This window comes from Anas platyrhynchos, chromosome 1 (genome assembly GCF_047663525.1).
Source record: "Anas platyrhynchos isolate ZD024472 breed Pekin duck chromosome 1, IASCAAS_PekinDuck_T2T, whole genome shotgun sequence".
Lineage (NCBI taxonomy): Eukaryota > Metazoa > Chordata > Aves > Anseriformes > Anatidae > Anas > Anas platyrhynchos.
The window spans coordinates 68,020,258-68,038,190 of NC_092587.1; the positions used below are offsets into that span (position 1 = coordinate 68,020,258).

At 34.7% G+C, this 17,933-nt stretch overlaps 1 protein-coding gene across 24 annotated transcripts in view; it reads left to right on the forward strand.

Annotated features, from left to right (window-relative positions):
* Nucleotides 1-17,933, forward strand: part of PLEKHA5 (pleckstrin homology domain containing A5) — a 167,149-nt gene that overhangs the window by 134,978 nt on the left and 14,238 nt on the right. For 8 of the 24 annotated variants that reach the window (XM_027459357.3, XM_038172954.2, XM_027460235.3 and 5 more), the window contains 7 exons: nt 10,189-10,251; nt 11,395-11,475; nt 11,610-11,759; nt 13,098-13,199; nt 14,287-14,398; nt 14,647-14,693; nt 16,326-16,443. In XM_027459357.3, coding sequence (XP_027315158.1) covers nt 10,189-10,251; nt 11,395-11,475; nt 11,610-11,759; nt 13,098-13,199; nt 14,287-14,398; nt 14,647-14,693; nt 16,326-16,443 — 673 coding nt within the window. Of the gene's footprint in view, nt 1-4,396; nt 4,546-10,188; nt 10,252-11,394; nt 11,476-11,609; nt 11,760-13,097; nt 13,200-14,286; nt 14,399-14,646; nt 14,694-15,562; nt 15,752-16,325; nt 16,444-17,933 lie in introns of those variants that run through there. The other 16 variants (XM_027458914.3, XM_027459006.3, XM_027459125.3 and 13 more) reach the window with 7 other exon arrangements.

Genomic DNA, 17,933 nt, shown 5'->3' on the forward strand with positions numbered 1-17,933 from the left:
TAATTCCATATACAAAAATGTAATTAATTGCCAAGGAACAACAACTCCATGTGAAATGTGAAACTCTTCCATGCTGCTACTTGATTAGCAAGGCTTGTCAGTGTAATAGACAGGATAAAGAGGGGAGAATGGCCTTTGTATAATGTGCAAAGTGGTGCAAAGGATTTCCTTTTAACTTGCATCAGATTAAATGTAATGTGATAAAGTTATTAATTGAATTAATAAGTTTAATTAATTTAGGGAAGTGCCTAAATCTTATGAACGTATCAAAATTGCCGCTACAAAAGATGCAAGAAGTTACTGCACTTCTTACAGTAAGAAATCATTATCAAGTCTAAAATATATTAATCATAAAATCATGGAAGAGCAGGTTGGAATATTTGTCCTAGTTTCTCCTCAGTTTTTCTTCTTTCCCTTATTGTAGTATAATACTGCCATCAACTTGTATTAAATAAGTCTTCTGAGACTTTTTGAGTACCCTTGCTTCTAGGGGTAGTGTCTCACATCGTTTTACTAGTTTGTCCTTTATCATTTTTTCTTTATGTTGTAAAGAAAAGACTTAAATTTCTCTTAGTCTGAGGCCTTTCCTCCTAGTTATCCACATTTGTAACCAAATTGCATAATCACTTACCCTCTGACTTTTAAATGCACAATGTATTTAAATGAGGTATTTCCACTTGATTCATATTTAATCTCTGAAAATAAATAGTATCAAAAACTTCTTTTCTTTTTTCCAAATACTTTTTTCAGAGCATTTGGTGCTCTTTGAAAAAATCCTCTTCTAGTGAACTCAGGCTATCTCAAATTCTCTGTGCATGTTCTTGTAGTGACCTCAGCCTATCCCAGGCTTGTTTGTCTCATTAACAAGCACTGCTACATATTATTTTTTTAGTCTTTGTTGAAATGGCTATTTATGTATATTGTTTAGGTGTTAAATTGTTTGTATATTTCTTTCACTTTTTCTGGTACCTTCACTTTTTGGTTTCTTTTGGTTTCCAAGGGGTGTGTAAAAAATAAACAGAACTTGAACAAGAAGTTGTCAAATAAAGGAGTGAAGGTCCAATAGCCAGCATCCCTACTGTCTCGATGTTTTGCTCCTGTTTCCTCCTCTTCACTGCCCTCTTTGTGGGATAATGAAGGTGGTTCTGGAAAAAGGTCATAAATTAGAGAAGGACAGAACAGAGCAATGGATGTTTGGATAGGGTTGCCACATATCTTGTATTGTACCTATTTCTTGTTTCAGCCTCAAGTTCTGTGTCCTATATTAGCAGCACTTTGTGTTACTACTACTCTTAATTGTGTTTTTCAAGTTACTTGGAAAGGGTAGCAAGGTGACCCTGCTGCCACTCTTGTTCTTTCTGTTGCTTCTTTTTTTTCCTTTTTCCTTTCTAGAGGAACAAGACAGACCCAAGGACAGGGGCTGTGCTGTGTGGAAAAAAGACTGCACAGAAGCAGCATTGCTGGAAGGAAGACTGCTTTTTCCTTCTTTGTTTTGCACAGAGAAGTAAAGAGCAGAGGCAAGGCAGGAAGAAAAGCTTGGGCTGGTCCTGTTACAGCTACTTTAACCTTCAGGAAGTTTGAGAAGAAACAGATAAAACTGCCAAGCTGAGTGCAGTCTGTCACCTATAGCATACAGTGTTATCTCGTCAGTGAGGTCAGCTGCCCTGATAGGGAGCCGCTGTTTCAGCTGATGGATGCCACCAGAACAGTACAGACTGAAGTGTTGTCAGTCCTAGGGTGTTATCAGGTGCAGCAGAGAGTTTAGGGAGAGGCAGGAAGAAAAAGTTGTCAATGGCTTGGGTTTACAGTTTAAAACACAAAGTATCCAGTCAGATCCTATCTCATCAGTAATGGAGCTGTTCAGGTATATCACATGTCAAAGAGGCATTTTACAGTATTTCCAACTGGGAAAGGCTTTTCTATCCTACATCAGTGAAGAGAAAAGCAAAGATAGTGACTGGGGAGAAACAGGTATTTACTAGAATGGCTGAGTGAGAAAACTAAGACTGCCGGATTATATTTGGTTTTGTTGCTGTGTGGCATCAGGCAGTTTACGCTTCGGTTTGCTTATGTGTAAAGAAAATCTTAATTCCAATTTGTAGAGATTTTTGTGACATCTATAGACAACAAACGTATTACAGGATTTAAGAGGTCCCCTTTATTATACAGAAGTTTGAGAAACAAAATAGATTTTTTTAAGTGAGAGGAAATTGGCTGATTTCTGTTATGAACAAGCATTTTTCCTTGACCTACGTAGAAGTTTATTCAATGTGAGTAGTGTCCAGCTTCTGTTTGAGAGTAGCCTGTTGGTAATGCTTTAAGAGCACTAAAGAGGTGTTCTCTTTACCTGAGAGCATTGCCACCGTATCCAGCTGCACTGAATTTTGCGCAGTGCACATCGCCTTGTGTGTGCTAGCTTTAGTTAACAAATATGTGATAGGTATATACTCTCTCACGAATGTCTCAATAGTTAAATGTCTTTTTTTTTGAAGCATTGATTTCCTAAAGGGAAAAAAAGGTTGGATATTTTTGACTGCTATGAAGATACTTTGGCTTTACTTTATCGATCTGCTTTTTGATCTCATTTCTTAAGTAACTGGAACTTTTCTGGAAGTAACTGGTGTCTTCAGACAGTGTTAAGTAAGCGTGGTTAAGAGCCAGTGGTAGTAAAAATACCGGAGAAGGTCATATAAGATGAAGCTGGAGCTGGCTGGAGGACAAAACATTATTTCGGAACAATTTTAGAGCAAACGCTTTTCATTTTTTTCCCATGTGGATGAAAAAACTCTTAACAGTTCCATAGAAATTATTTTTGGCACTGTCTGTTATCAGTCAAAAGAAAAATATTAAAAAAAAAAAAAGTTGAATAGGCTTAAGCTCTTGAAATCCTCCTAATAAAAATCCTTGCAAACCAGCATACTGCTAATAAACCATTTCAGCCAGTAATTTTAATGTTTACAAATATTTCAGTTGTCTGTAGTTTGATAGCTTGGCTTTGGACCTTACTATTGATATATCTTTTGGTATCACCAAATGCACCCACTTTCTGGGCAAAATTTTATTGTAAAGGAGAACAACTTCTTGTATGAGTTCTATTTTTGTTTATGTAGTGCTGTAGAAGATGAAGCAAATGGAAGCAGTTGTTTGCTTTTTTTTTTTCCCTGCCTTACACAAACAGAGCATCGTAAACTTGCCTTCCTAAGAAAATTGTCCTTTTTGAACAATTAACTTACCACCTGATCATACTATGTTTAAAAAAAAAGAAGAAAAAAAAACAAAGCAAAACAACAATAACAACAAAAAGTCCTGTATCTGACACAACAAAAATGTTTCCTATAAGGAGAAAAAAATATTTCTCCAGATGTACAACCTAGGTGTTTTGTTTTTTTTTTTTTTTTAATAATTAAAATCATTAGATAGAGGCAAGAAATTCTTAAAGGCATCAAAAACTCTGGCTTTCTGTAGCATTTTCAATCTGAGAAACTAAACATTGCAAAGCAAATTTATGGTGTGTGTATACACACACAGAAGCAGAGTGAACAGTCATAAATATCCGTACACACACATACAACACTCTTCTTTCCTGCATAACCATACATGAAGCAGTTACTGTTAAATAGGTCCTAAAGTGCCTAACAAAAATAGTAGGGGGATAGTGTTTTTTAGGTTACTTTGCAGTTTTGGAGATGAAAGCTAAGTTTTCTTAATTTTTCACTTAGTGTTAGGAAGGTCTATTTTTAAAATGAAAAATCCAGTGCTAGTATATTTTGCATACTCTTTTGAAATCCTAGATGTAAGCAGTTTTTACTGTAGTAACCAGTGGACCTGTTTTTTTCATTTGCACACTTGGAAATAAATACAAATTATATGAAATTATGTCTGACCAGCTCAGAAATGTAAGCCCCAAAGTAGTTGCACACTATATATGAGGGTGGATAAATGCAAAGACTAATGATTCAAAGTTCCTAAGTATATGAAACAGTGCAGTATATAAAGGCATTTTGTGATACATGAACGTAAGGCTAAACCTTTCTTCAGTATTCCAAGAGGATGCTTACATCTTTTTAATGTACATTGAGTTATTAAAACTATAATTTAAAGGATTTTTAATAAAGGTTTGAATGTTCTTATTGAATAATCCAATAATACTTTTCATTTCCATATCTTGCAAAGCCAGGCTTATTTTAAGCACTTATTTTTTAAAAAGGAGAGGTTTGGTCAATTAACATTTCGTTGGTTTGAGTATTTTTATGTGGTTTTGCTGCATTTGTTTGCTATCATTGAATTTGTCAGATGTTTGATATTACTGAATGATGGAATATATATAAAAAGCATGGGGTAAAATGTAATCTACTGCATTATTAGAAAAAATTAAAGTAGAGGCTATATTTTACAGTGTCGTCTTTCAAATCTAGCCATGCTGTAAACTGATGTTTGCTGTATGCTCCTCCTGATTTGAAATAGATGAAAGAGAATGAACCTTTAATCACCATGGTTCACACTATGATTGAGAACTCGGCGCTAAGACCGCAACTGTACCAGCAAGTAAGGTCTTGGATAGTGAATGAAATTGCTTTATCATCTGCGAAAATTTTTCTTAGTGACAGTTTTGGTTGTTCCTCAGATTTATTCATAACATTGGTGTTTCTCTTATTTGCTTTGGAAAACCACAAGTCATCCATGCTTTATAAAATGCTGCAATATCGTTAGCATGGCTTTTGCTGCGTTTTTGTTGTTAAGTATTAAATGTACCCCTTTGAATAACTGTCTGGACTATTTAATTAGTTGGTGTCTTATGCAGGTGTCCAGTAAGTTCATAAAACTTCCAATAAGCTTCCAACATCTGTCTTAGCATGATCCTATGCTATTAGTGTTCAAAGGTGCTTCTTTATTTTGACCACTACAAAAGCATGTGAGTGGTGTTTACCTGGTCATTTCTGGCAATTTTGTTTCATTCTAGGAAGTGGATTTACAGGTTTTTGTTTGCACCTTACAAGCCTTTAGCTACCGAAGAAAGGATGGATCAAAATTACTTTGATCTGGGGACTGTAAATCCAAAAGGCAGTGTCTGTTAATAAAGTCACAGCAGACTTAACAGTGCACATTTACAGAGTATCTAGTGATGCTTGTAAATGGTAAGATGGAAGAAGAATCAGAAATGTGAATGGAAATATTGTACAAGAATTGAGACCTGCATTAACTTATGAGCATGGCCAATACATATCCATTGGCACTGCAGTGTCTTAGGCTTACTGGGGCTTAGCTCAATGGATCCTGTCATATTAGAGAATGTTTTAGAAGTTTCTAGCCACAACTGCAATGAAGATATTGTTCTTACTTAAATGCTGGTGCTTTTTTGCAGCAGATGAAGTATGCAATTCTGGCTGTCAGTCAGAAGGGAGCAGCTCTCTTAAGCTCACATTTCTGTCCTTATGAGCCAAAATTAAAAAAAAAAAAAAAAAAGAGGTAAATAAAGGTACAAAAAACAGCTGGAGTTTAATTTCATGGATGGTCTTTTTTTGGAAGTCCACTCGCCATTGTAGATTTGCTTGAGATTTAAAAAAAAAAAAAAAAAAAAAAAAAAAGCTAGAGACTTCTGAGCTTTCCAAAGGAGTAAAGGAATATGCTTTGAGTGCCTTTGATTTCAGAATCATCCAGTGTGTGCTCCCATGTGCAAAACAGAAGCTTTAACACATAACCTGAAGGAACCATTTGGAGAGGAATGGGTGAAGTAAGGTGCCCTCAAGTCCTAAATGAAGGCAGTTTTGTTATTTTTGTTATTTTTTTAAAGAAGCCTCACTGTTGTAAACTTTTTTTTTTTAAAAAAAAAAAAAAAGAAAATCAAGTTTCTGTTTTAGAGTATGTCAGAGAAATAAATCAGCATACTTAAAATGATCAGAGGTGCTTTGAATGTGTCAGGATAAAACTTGAAATGTTATTCAAGATGCATTAGAGGTACAGCTGTGCCTGGTCTGGTCTGCCCAGCTACTTAGACTTAGAAATACCACTAAAATTCAAAATGCTGTCTTGATGAAGCTGTGCTGCTAAAGTATTACCGCAAAGTACTGCCTTCACCTTGAAGACTTAGCCACTCTTTCATATTTGACACTGAATAAGCATCTTTTTTGAGATCCTTGTCAGAGAAATGGTAAATCTAATGGGTCACAAAGATTAAGTAACCTTTTGTCACTAGAGATGTGGTCTCTTCAGGTAAGAGTTCGAGCGATATGTTGGCAGGCTTGTGCAGAAGAACCCATGTGTTAGAGAACACCAAGACCTGCTTTTACAGACAAAGCAGACAGTTTCCTTTACAAAATATTGCATAAACTGACTTCCTGGAAAGGATAAAAATATACTTAAAACTTCACTGCTTAAATAGTCTTCTAAATTTTTGTAATGCAAAGTTAACACATTTAAAACTCTGGTAGCCTATTTTAAAGATTAAGTAACGTAAGTTTTTATTTGAATAATATAAATTGTTTTCATCAGTTCTCTCTGCCATTGAAATTTAAAAGAAGTATCAGCAATTGGGAGAACCCTCTGTTTAAGTGATATAAATCTATTTTCTTGTCAAGTTGAACTAGTTTTTGTTTACTAGAACCATTCCTGCGGGTACAGAAAGGACCTTCCTTTGCTTAAGTCTATTCAGTTCAGTTTTATGACTTAGTTCATTCAGAATTAAGTAAAGAAAGCAAAAAACTTGTATTTAATTAGAAATTAATGTCTTGCGACCTGTTTGTTTACAACAATCAGTGGTTCTTTAGTAACATAATTAAAAATTATACTACTCCAAATGTATTATTTAGAAAACCTTTATTTGAATTGTTCAATCCTCAACACTTTGAAATTATTTAAATCACTTTGACTTGCATCACTCTGTTCTACACACTGTACTGTAAGTATGCAGGTGTAAGCCAGGGCATTGATTCCATATGTACAGATGAGAAAAATACAGGCTTTTTGCAGCCTGGACCCATTTCTACATTTTTTTTTTTTTTAACACTCCTAGGGGTGAGGAGTGTTAATCTCATTCTCTAAAGTGGGAAAGGGGGAGAGAGAATTAACCTCAGTTCCTTTTACGTGTGTATGTGTTTACTAAAGGGGAGAAAATGAAAATCTGAGTTCAGCAAGATGACATCCATTTCTTAACTTGGATATCTGTTCTCGGTACTTTAAAATGCTACCCCTTTTGTTATTATTAGAATTATTAAAAATAAATAAATCATGGTTGACTTCAGTATTATGCTTCCCACAAAATGTCCTATATTTTATCCTGTTTTAATCTCCTGAGTGACATAATTTTGCAGAGATGCTTAGTGTCCTCTCAGGATGTGAAACTTGCTGCCATGTAGCTATTGAGACAAAATGGCTATTGGAATCCGAAAATAGCTTATAAGATAATGAAGTCATACCTTCACATAAATGTGTTTTATATTGGCAGGTTAGATAGGTTTAACTGCTCGTGTCTCAAGAGGGAGATTTGCCTAATTTACATTTCTTTGAGAAGAAATTTCCCAATGAAGACGTCTTGTATCGTGTCCATCGTGGTGGGTTTATCCACTTTCATTATTCATCTGGTATTGGCTTTTGACATACATGATGATGTATCTAATGGTGGGACTACATGGTATATGACATCTCGTCCTCTAGAAAGTTTAATTTAACAACCTAAAATCATTAAATTCTGTTGTATATGCACGTTCACAATGAAGATCAGTTGAATATGAATGTGGCCATTTTAACCAGTGAGACTGGCATATTAACAGAAATTATTTCCAGCATGAATGCAAGATTCAATTAAGGTCACTTTACTTTTTTGCATTTACACATTTGGCTGAACGCTGTGCAGTTTGCATTTCAGAATTCAAGGTGCTGCTACTTAACAGTAACACACAGTGTACTTCAGCATGTTAACAGATGGACTTTTTTTGTATTTGAGTAGGAAATTGTCGAGGAAAATTGTAGAAGCTTGCAGCAAGCTGTGTCAGTGGTTCAGTAGGTGGCACTCTTTCTCTGAAATTACTCTTCTGGTGAAGCGTTTGTATGGACGATTTGGTGAAGGAGGCTTTTGTTGAACGTGACATATAATACATTTCAATAACTTGATCGTTGGAGCTCTTATAATGCATTTTCCAGGGTTATGACGTTGTTAGCCTTGCTTGTAATGTGTAATTGCATTTTGTCTACTGCAGTTCCTCTTACAATTCCAGTAGAGTGTGATAGCATTCTATGCGTTTTGCCTTAAGCTGATTTATAGATGTGCTGCGCAATGAGAAGCCGCCGTTTTGTCAGAGATGGATTAAGTGTTTCATACCATTTTCAGAGTCTTTTGTGTTAAGTCTATGTAAAATGTTGCAGTAGAAGTGTAGAAAGTGGAAGTAGCTCTCCAGCAGTGTCTGTTGTGGCAAACTAAGAAATACAGACAAAAGCAAGAAGTTGGCAGCAATTTTGAAAGTGTGGTGGAATTTTAATAAGAGGAATTAGCACATGCATAGTATTCTTTGAAAATGTTTCACTTTCTGAATATGTAAAACATATTCCTTCTAGGAGGAAGGCAGGGACAGGGATTCTAAATGAGCAAGCTTTTTTCAACTCTGCTCTAATTAAGGTTGAACTGTTGCAAAAGAAATGACTCTTTAATAAAAGAAATACACATATGTATACTGACTTGGGAAAAAAAAAATGCTAGGCAAGGCATATGGAATGTTGAGCAGTGTCTTGCAAAGATGTATTTATTTTTCTCATGTAAAATCTGTTGTGAAATGTACCTAGGTTTTCACTGTAAGTTAAAGACATTTGGCCTTAAATTTATATTGACCATGTTTATGAGTTTTTTTAAATATTTCCATTCCTCATTTTTCTCTCATTAAGATAAAATCAACAGTTAAAAAACACAACTCTACAACGGTGTGGGCTTGAATAGATATCTTAAAATGCTAATGTTTATGACGTTCATGAGGTGCAAAAGTGCTGTGGCTTTTTTCATATTCCAACTCTCATTTTCATAAAATGTCCATTTCAAAGAAAGTTACTCTGTGGTTTTAATACACTATACATACTTCTAAATTGTCACCAGGTGCATTTGCATGAGGTATGTGGACATAACGTCTTGAAATGAAACACTTAAGTGTGTTGAAGATTTATTGTGTTTGGAATGCTTGTCTGATTAACCCTTCCCTAGTCCTTTTATTTGTAAATGTCCTTTAACATGGACTTGTGTTTTTATAGTCTTTCTTGCACTACTAAGCCATGATGACCTAGTTTTGCTATACACATGAAAAGAAAGCATATATGTTGAGACTCGGTGTGCACATGTTTTTAATTAAATAGAGTATGAAGGCTGATAGTGTTATGTGAGTATTTACTATATAGAACAGTAAATAGATACAGTATATGACAGTCTATCTAAAATGGAAAGCTGCCTCTTTTCATGTAGAATATTTTTAAATCTTGTTACTGATTAATTTACAGACTTAAAGAGGTAAGAACTTAATGTGAGGGGCTGTATAAAAGTAGTTGGGGAGGATACCTTACATGCCGACTAGCATAAGAAGACAAGTTTGCATAGGTCCAAATTAAAAACAAGAATTTTTGTTTCTGCCATTTGTGTTCATACTATGAATTCCATCCTGGGGGACATCCATAGGAAAAAGTAGGCAGAAAAGTATTTGGCAACACTTACTGGGTGTGCGTATGTGATGTGATATATTTTACAGATACTTTGTACACTTAGATCATTCAGATTTCAGATTTGCATCAGAATATCCTCCTTGTGAATGTACTTGATCTTAATGGATCTATAGAATGACTCGTTCCAAGTAGAATGAGTCCCTGTATTTAGAATGCAGATATGGAAACATACGTTACGATGTGTAACTGTGTTTGGGTGTACTCTGGCAGTTTACTCTTTCTACGTGATTCATGTTTGATTGAGTTGTATCTTCCTAAATATCCAGTTTGCATTAGAAACATAGCATATTCTGTTTATATAACTTTCTACCAACAGCCTGCTTGTCATTCCGTTTAGTTACCTTCAGTAATATATACTGGCTAAATATGTGTTGTTTAATGTGACGTTGGCATTCAAGCAAAAGATGTTTTGCTGTATTAAAACTTCTAAGCTAAACATTAGTTTAATTTTCATAGTCAAATTAAGTTGTTTTATGGCAATATTATTCTTCCTTATAGTTAACTCAAGAAGAATGTAGGGGTGCACTATACAAATATAGAGCTGAAGAGCTGGATATTGATGTAAGTACTTTGTATTTCTTCTTCCTTGGAAATATTGCTATTTGCCTTTTTATTTCGATAATAATCTCTCCCTTGATTTTGGGGTTTGGAATGCACTTCCTATAGGTGACTGCCATCAGAAATTGGTCCATGAACTTGAGAGAAGACGTAGGACTTTTTTAATAAGTTTGTAACATGCAGGAATGGTTACAATTTAGACTGAAACTTTAAGCATTCTATCTGTTCAAAGAATAAATGCTTCTAGAAAGGAATTTATTTAGAAAGAAAAAACTATGTAGTTCAGTTATAAGCATGAGAAAACTAATTTCTCAGGAAATATGACTGATGCTCCAAAACTGAAATTTGGCATGGGAAGTTACCTTTCAAAGTATTGAGTTGCTAGTTACTGAAGAAAAGGGACTTGATAATTAAGGTCAGTTTGGAGATTGCTTGTGAAAAATGCACATGTATAGTCATACTGTGTATGCGTAGATATGCATGTCTAGTCATATTTGCATAATGCAACTAAGAGTAGACTTACTGATTTAAGCACATTTAAGCAAGTTATTTTAAGGCTACAAAAGAAAGCAGGCTTTCAGTGTTAACGTACAGTTTAAAAAGTCAGAGTGGCACAAACTGAACCAAAAATTTGTTCAAATAGAAAAGTAAACAGTTTCAGATTGATTAGAGTCCACTGAACAGTTACTCCAAATGGGAGCTGGAGTGGAACAGTTTTAGTCATAGCTAAGCCAAGAGTGGAGCCAACACAGAGCAGAGTATGTCTGGTATTAGTAAGTAACTATCAAAAACTAACACCTGAAGTAAGCCATGGGAAGGATTAAGAATGATACAATATTCTTTATAATAATGAAGAATATGTTGATTAAAACAGTATTATTATATTGTAAAGGTCCAGTTGTAGAATCATAAGTCCTGTTTTGAGCAGTGTTATTTCAAGTTACAATATCACTTTTGTACTATCTTAAGAAGGTTTCTTGAAGTTAATTTGAACATGCAACACTGATGCCTTCAGAACTTGAGAATTCATGTTTTGTGGTAATAAAATTTTAAGTAGCTTCTCGTAATGATTTGGTGAAGTTATGTATTGGTTACTAAAGATGTTAAAAACAATCCTAACTGTGATCGTTTTCTGTTATATACTAGGCTAAACTTAGCCGCCTATGTGAACAAGATAAAGTTGTACAAGCACTGGAAGAGAAGCTTCAACAGCTACACAAGGAGAAAGTAGGACAATTGTATTTATTACCTAAAGTGGATGTTATTTTACATGCTTATTATCAGAACAATGATAACTGAAATAAAATGAAAATCAGCGCAATGATGCAGAACATTAAAAATAATTCTTTTTATTATAATAGTACACGCTTGAGCAAGCTTTGCTATCAGCAAGTCAGGAAATAGAAATGAATGCAGATAATCCAGCAGCCATACAAAATGTAGTCTTACAGAGAGATGACTTGCAGAATGGACTACTGGGCACTTGTCGAGAAGTATCACGAGCTACTGCAGTAAGTAATACATTCTTGCCAGTTAAAACTCAATGACCATTAAACAATTATCTTTGTATTCTTAATTGGTTTGTCTCTAGTTATTTTTCATTACATTCCAACAAACCTCAAAGCTGGAACTTTCACTCTATTCACCGAGTAGTCTTTCTTGAATTTTGCTTTTGCCAGGAATTGAGTGCATACTGACTCCAGTTGGTACAGTATTTTTATAATGTGTATGTGATTACAAAAGAAGTAAATAAAGCAAATAAGCTATTTCATGCGATAGTAAATAAAGAAAAACACAGATTTTTATCAGATATTCCATCAGATACGTAATTTATTTTAAGTGAAAAATAACTACATAATGAAAAGATAATAATGTTGTGGTCTGTCTTTATAGTGGTCCATTGTATTTCAAAGATTTTCAAGTCATGCACTTTTGAAAACCTTACAAGAAAGGAAAGGAGTTTCTATTTACTGTCCTTTTCTACTTCATGATGCTTTCTACATTGAGACAAGGCAAAGAAACATGTTTGCTTACTTGTGTGTATCCAAAAAAGCATTTCAGCATCAAGTTACATTGGTTTGTTGTGGTGAACTTGATATGATGTAGGCCCTGAAATACTGTTTTTTGTCTGAACTATGTTGTAAAAGGGATTGGTTGGATGAGGAAAATGGAAGCAGAGGAGGGAAAATCTTCTTTCTAAAGGAAATATTCAAAATATACTCCCCTCATCACCTTTTTAATTTATGCTAAATAGAGTAAATTGCTTGATCCAGGCTTAGTAAGGGGGGTGGTAAACCTGGCCTCTAGGATTCTTTTTGCATTTTCTTCCTTCTGGTGTTTCACACCAGTTTCATAGATATAGTGACGTATTAGCAAGCCTGGGATATTCACTGGTAACCCTACAGGCAGGGTTGGATGACTTACAGTAGTCTTGCATAATAAATTGCATATACATGCACGTGCCTTGTGCTACTATCTTTTTATTATTCTATGTGATAAAATAGAGAAATTGCATCCATTGTTGTGGGTTTTCTGACCCTGTGGAAGGACAACTTGAGACATGCATGCCTGCTAACTGTAACAGCATATTCTAAAGATTTCACCCTGGCCTATTTTTCAATTTGTGAATAGACAAAACGCCGTTAGTTTGTATTTTGTTCAGTATCATCAGAAAACGCAAAAACTGTTTAAACATGACATTCTCTAAAATTACACGATACTTATTGCCAATATCTATGAGCTAATTCCTGAAGTTTCATGATATTGAATGAATTAAAAAAAAAGTCTTTTTTTTTTTTTTTTTTACTTCAAAGTACATATCCAATACTTTTCTTTTGTTACATACTTAGGAACTGGAAAGAGCTTGGAGAGAATATGATAAACTGGAGTATGATGTAACGGTAACACGGAACCATATGCAGGAGCAACTTGATCGTCTTGGAGAAATTCAGGTGTGGCATTTGAAGACATTCAGGTCTTAAAAGATGCATTTAAGTAGTTTTCATTTTCTGTGGTTTTGTTTAAAAACTGTGCACAAATGGGGGGGAGGGGGAGGAAGGAGGATGTGTGGTACATTAGCAAAGTATAAAGAGAAATTAGAAGTTCATAAGTTCTGCGGGGGTCTTCAGCTTTTCCTATATTTTGAAGCTATAGTGTTTTCCCATGTTTCCTCTTTCTGTTTGAGTGATCGTGTCCCAAGCAGGGAATTTTTCTCAGACCTTAATTGCTATGACAGTCATATTAAATGTTTATACAAATCCCTTCTTTTAAGTGAACATTTTAAAATGTAATTAAATCATTCTATCCAAATGAATAAAAAAATATATTTTAGGTATTCAGTTGTTAAACATCAGAACCCTTCATATGCATCTTATTTGTTGCTTGTGCTATACGCTGGAGGATTGGCCAATTAGTATAAGTTCTGAATTTCTAAGGAAATTGTTCTGTGACACAAACGTGTGTGTGTGTATGTATAGAAATGGGCAGATGGGCGTGGTTTATGCTGTGAGGTATTAAAGGCTATTTGCTTTAGGGATTGATTTTGTATGCAGTAATGAAAGAGAGATTACAAGGAAACTCAAAGAGCTGAGAAATTTGGTTATGCAACCCAATGCACGTGTAACCACAAATGCAAATAGGCCTACGTTTTATATGCTAGCCTGCAAGCACCATGTTCATCTCCAATTATTTCAGAATTGGAACTGATGATTCCTCTTCTTTTGTGTGCAGGTCTCCTATGCAAAGTTGGCTTTGATTTTCTTTGTAAAGAGTAGATGCCATTCTGTTAAATGGAGTTTCAACTGGCAAATTACTATCAAAATAAGACTCATGTTATATAAATGACTTAATCATTCAGCTTTTTTCTGACAACATTTGAATATTACCTTTTAATGGGAGGGTGTCATTATTGCATTTTATTCTTGTTTATTGGGAAAGGATATGCGGTATAGTCAAAAGAAAGAAAAGCTTTCCTTTCCCTCTTTTCACTTGCAGTGTATTCTGGTTTGTCACTTAAATATGCTCTTTCTTTACTGGCAGACTGAGTCAGCAGGGATACAGCGTGCCCAGATTCAGAAGGAGCTATGGAGAATTCAGGATGTCATGGAAGGTTTAAGTAAACATAAACAGCAAAGAAGCTCTTCAGATGGAGGTAAGCTAGTTGTTTTTAACTCTTAGGAAGTGAGATTGGATCGTATTCTATATGCATTTTTGTAAGATAAACATATTTGCTTTTGTATGTTTGAATAATGGCACAATTGCTGAGAATGATGAAGTAATCAGATGTCTTAAGTTGATGATTTGTGTATTAGCAACAGATTATACTTTATTATACTGTTTTATAATCTATTTAGTGAAAACAATTTTTCTCTTTCCTCCTACTCTGTGCCCCTCAAACAGGCATCATGGGATCAAGGACATTTTCAGCTATTAAATATAAAAATGAGGTATGGTTTTATCATATTTACAATTTCAGCATCACTGTATTTCTAATGTACATATGATAAAAATGAACATTATTTGAACTGTTTATAAGGTATGAAGTATGTATTCAGTATGTTTCTTTGAAAATACTGCAATTTGAATTAATTTTAAAGAATGATAGCTAGTAATTCTAACACTTTCATTTGTTATTTGTCTTTATATTCTCGCCAGTATTTCTCTTTTCCATTTTTCACCTTTTCCTCTCCTCATAAGAGCCTCATAGGCTCTTATCCTAGAAGTATAAACCCTGATTTTCGGACTTGCTTTTTGTCCCCACCACACTTTTCATGGGAATAAATACATTGCTTTATTTGTCTATTCACCTATTGAGCCTGGTTTTCAGATGGCCAGAGCACCCACGAGAGCAGCTGAAACTGTGGGAGCTCCCAAATGTTTAGTTCCTCTGAAAGTCTGGCTAGAAGTAACAGTTCTAAAGGGACATTGTCATGGTTGTCAAAAGTATGTGAAAATATATCTATGGTTTTTAGAACTTTTTGAAAGACTCATGTATATACAAATCCTTGAAAAGATACAGAATTTAATTTTTCAAATGATGATTCAGCATTCATACATGTCCAACAGAAAGTGTAGGTAACAGAAATGAATACCTTCATAAGCTGAATACTGAAGCTGTTGATGGTAGTGAATCTACATGGTAGTAATTAATAAAAAAATCCTGTCTTGGCTTCTATTTTAGTGTGACATTGTCCCTTTAATTCTAAAATCTATAGCTGGTGTAGCTATGGTAATATAATTTTTTTTTATTTTTAAGTTATAAATAACTGTAACAGGTGTGCACATCTAAATAAGGTGACTATTCTACAATCTTTAGGAAGAGGAAGTAGTCCCACCTCGTCCTCCACTCCCTCGGTCCTATGACTTTACAGAGCATCCTCCCATAATCCCCCCTCTGCCCAGTGATAGCAGCTCCTTGCTCTGTTATAGCAGGGGCCCAGTACATCTGCCAGAAGAAAAGAAGATTCACCAAGTTCAAGGATATCAGAGAAATGGATCTCACTGTGTAAGTGGCTTAAACTGCCACGGTGTTCTTGAAGCATTTCCCCTTCCTTTGCACAGTCACAAATTTCATTTTGCCATCTGGCTACTTTTTTTTTTTTTTTTTTTTTTTTTTTTGCATTTTTACTTTTTGCTACTTGGTTTTACTTATAGCTCCATCATTTGCATTTCATATTTTCCTGTCATATATTCTGTGTATATTTTTTAAAAAGTCTTAAGACTTAAATATGTGCATTGTGTATCTGAGTAAATTTCAGAAAATCACATTTTTCGACTCATGAGCTTTTATGAAAACTCTAGCCTCAGAATCAGGTTTTGCTGAAGTCTTGTACAGTTTTTTCCAGATCATTTCAATAAAAAAAGGCCCTTCATATTTTTATGGCAGTTTTTCTGTAATTTCTGAAAGTCTGCAAATGTTACTCAAATTAATTACAAAGGAATACCGCAATAGTAGTTGAACAATGAGCTATTGTCCTGAAGTGAGCAGTCTCATCGCAAAATAACTGTTTTGAGTCTTAAGACATAAATGCTTGTACAAAAATACCAGTTTATTTACCTCATAACTTGTCATTCTTCAGGGTCCTGATTATAGGCTTTATAAGAGTGAACCAGAGTTAACTACTGTAGCTGAAGTGGATGAATCTAATGGTGAAGAAAAAACAGAACAAATGTCAGAATCAGAATCTACAGCTAAAGGTTTGTCCCCAGGAGTGTTGTTTGTGACCTTTCTGCCTTTTTCAAAGGAATACAAAGCTTTCACTGCTACAGAAGCTATTTCATCCTTTGTATTTTTGTAGCCTGTCCATTTCTTAATATGATGAAACAACTTCCACAATAAAATAATCATTTAATTGTATGACGAGAAAGATTTCAGTCAATTACACCACAGAAAAATCAAACATTATACTCACCAACAACCCTGAAATCCTTATTGACACCATGTCTAATCACATCACTCACATTCCCCACACACCGTTCCCCTGAACAATTACCCATTTTATGTTCATGCCCTTGAACAATTATTCAGTTTTTGAATCAAGCTCCCAATGTTATGTCACTGGAACGTCCAAAAAGGCAGCACCAGAGAATTTTCAGACTCTTATAAGGCAGGGAAACAATGTCTTTTTCTTTTTTTAATCTTGTAATTGTTGAATTGCGTTCTGTCCTCTGATATAATAGGAATAATGATCATGACCCTGGAGCGTACAGACAATAAAGGTCTTTGCAGTTGCTAAATACTTTAGATTCTTCTCTTCATCTAGCTTCTATAAAAGCTACTAATTGCTTGGTAGAGTCTTTTACCAGGAAGTGCTCCTCAATTCTGTTTGTTAAAACACACAGAATAGTTTGTTAAAGGTGACTCCAGGAAAAGCAGTTTGAACACTACCCAAAAACCATACTAAGAGCTTTCAGAATACCTAAGCTTGCTCCTTTTTTTTTCCGTAATGATCAATGTTTCCAGTGCCAGCAAGATCAATGGCTTCTCTTAGTTGAGCTAAGTGCATCTGTAGCAGGTTGGTGTAACAGTTTGAGAATTTGACCCAAGAACAATGATCATTTAAGGATATTACTTTCATCAGATCAGTTACACAGGCTTTTAAAACTAAAGATAGTGTACATTTTGGGTGCAAAACAATGTGAATGACCCTATGACAGATGATACAATTAAGCTTGTGTTTACCAGACTATTACTCAATTTAGTTTGAGTATGGTATTTGCTGAGGTATAATGTTCACTTAGAGCAGTTATTAAATCTCTTTTAACTTGGTAGTGAAAAATGCGAGGTTTAGTCTGAGATTTACTAGTCATCAGCCACCTAAATTGAGGTAGTTGCCTTTCTGACAATGTATGTAGGTTTTATTGACCTACAGTGTATCTATTTATAGATATTTACAAGAAAAGGGAAGTTAATTTTAAAGACACTGCAAGAAAACCTATGGTGACTATATAAAGCTAACTGACAATTCTTGAGCAACCTAGTCTGCTTTCTATTTTTCAGTAAAACAGCCGTCAGTAAGGGAACCAAAAATAGAAATTCTTCTAATATAAATAATATCTGGGGTTGGGGGAGAGAATAGCTGCAGTTGGTAGCAAGTAAGTGGAGGCTATTTATCTTCATAAAAAACAGAGTGAAGTGGGTTTATCATAGCAGTGTTTTATCATCTGGTTCACACTTCTGAACATGT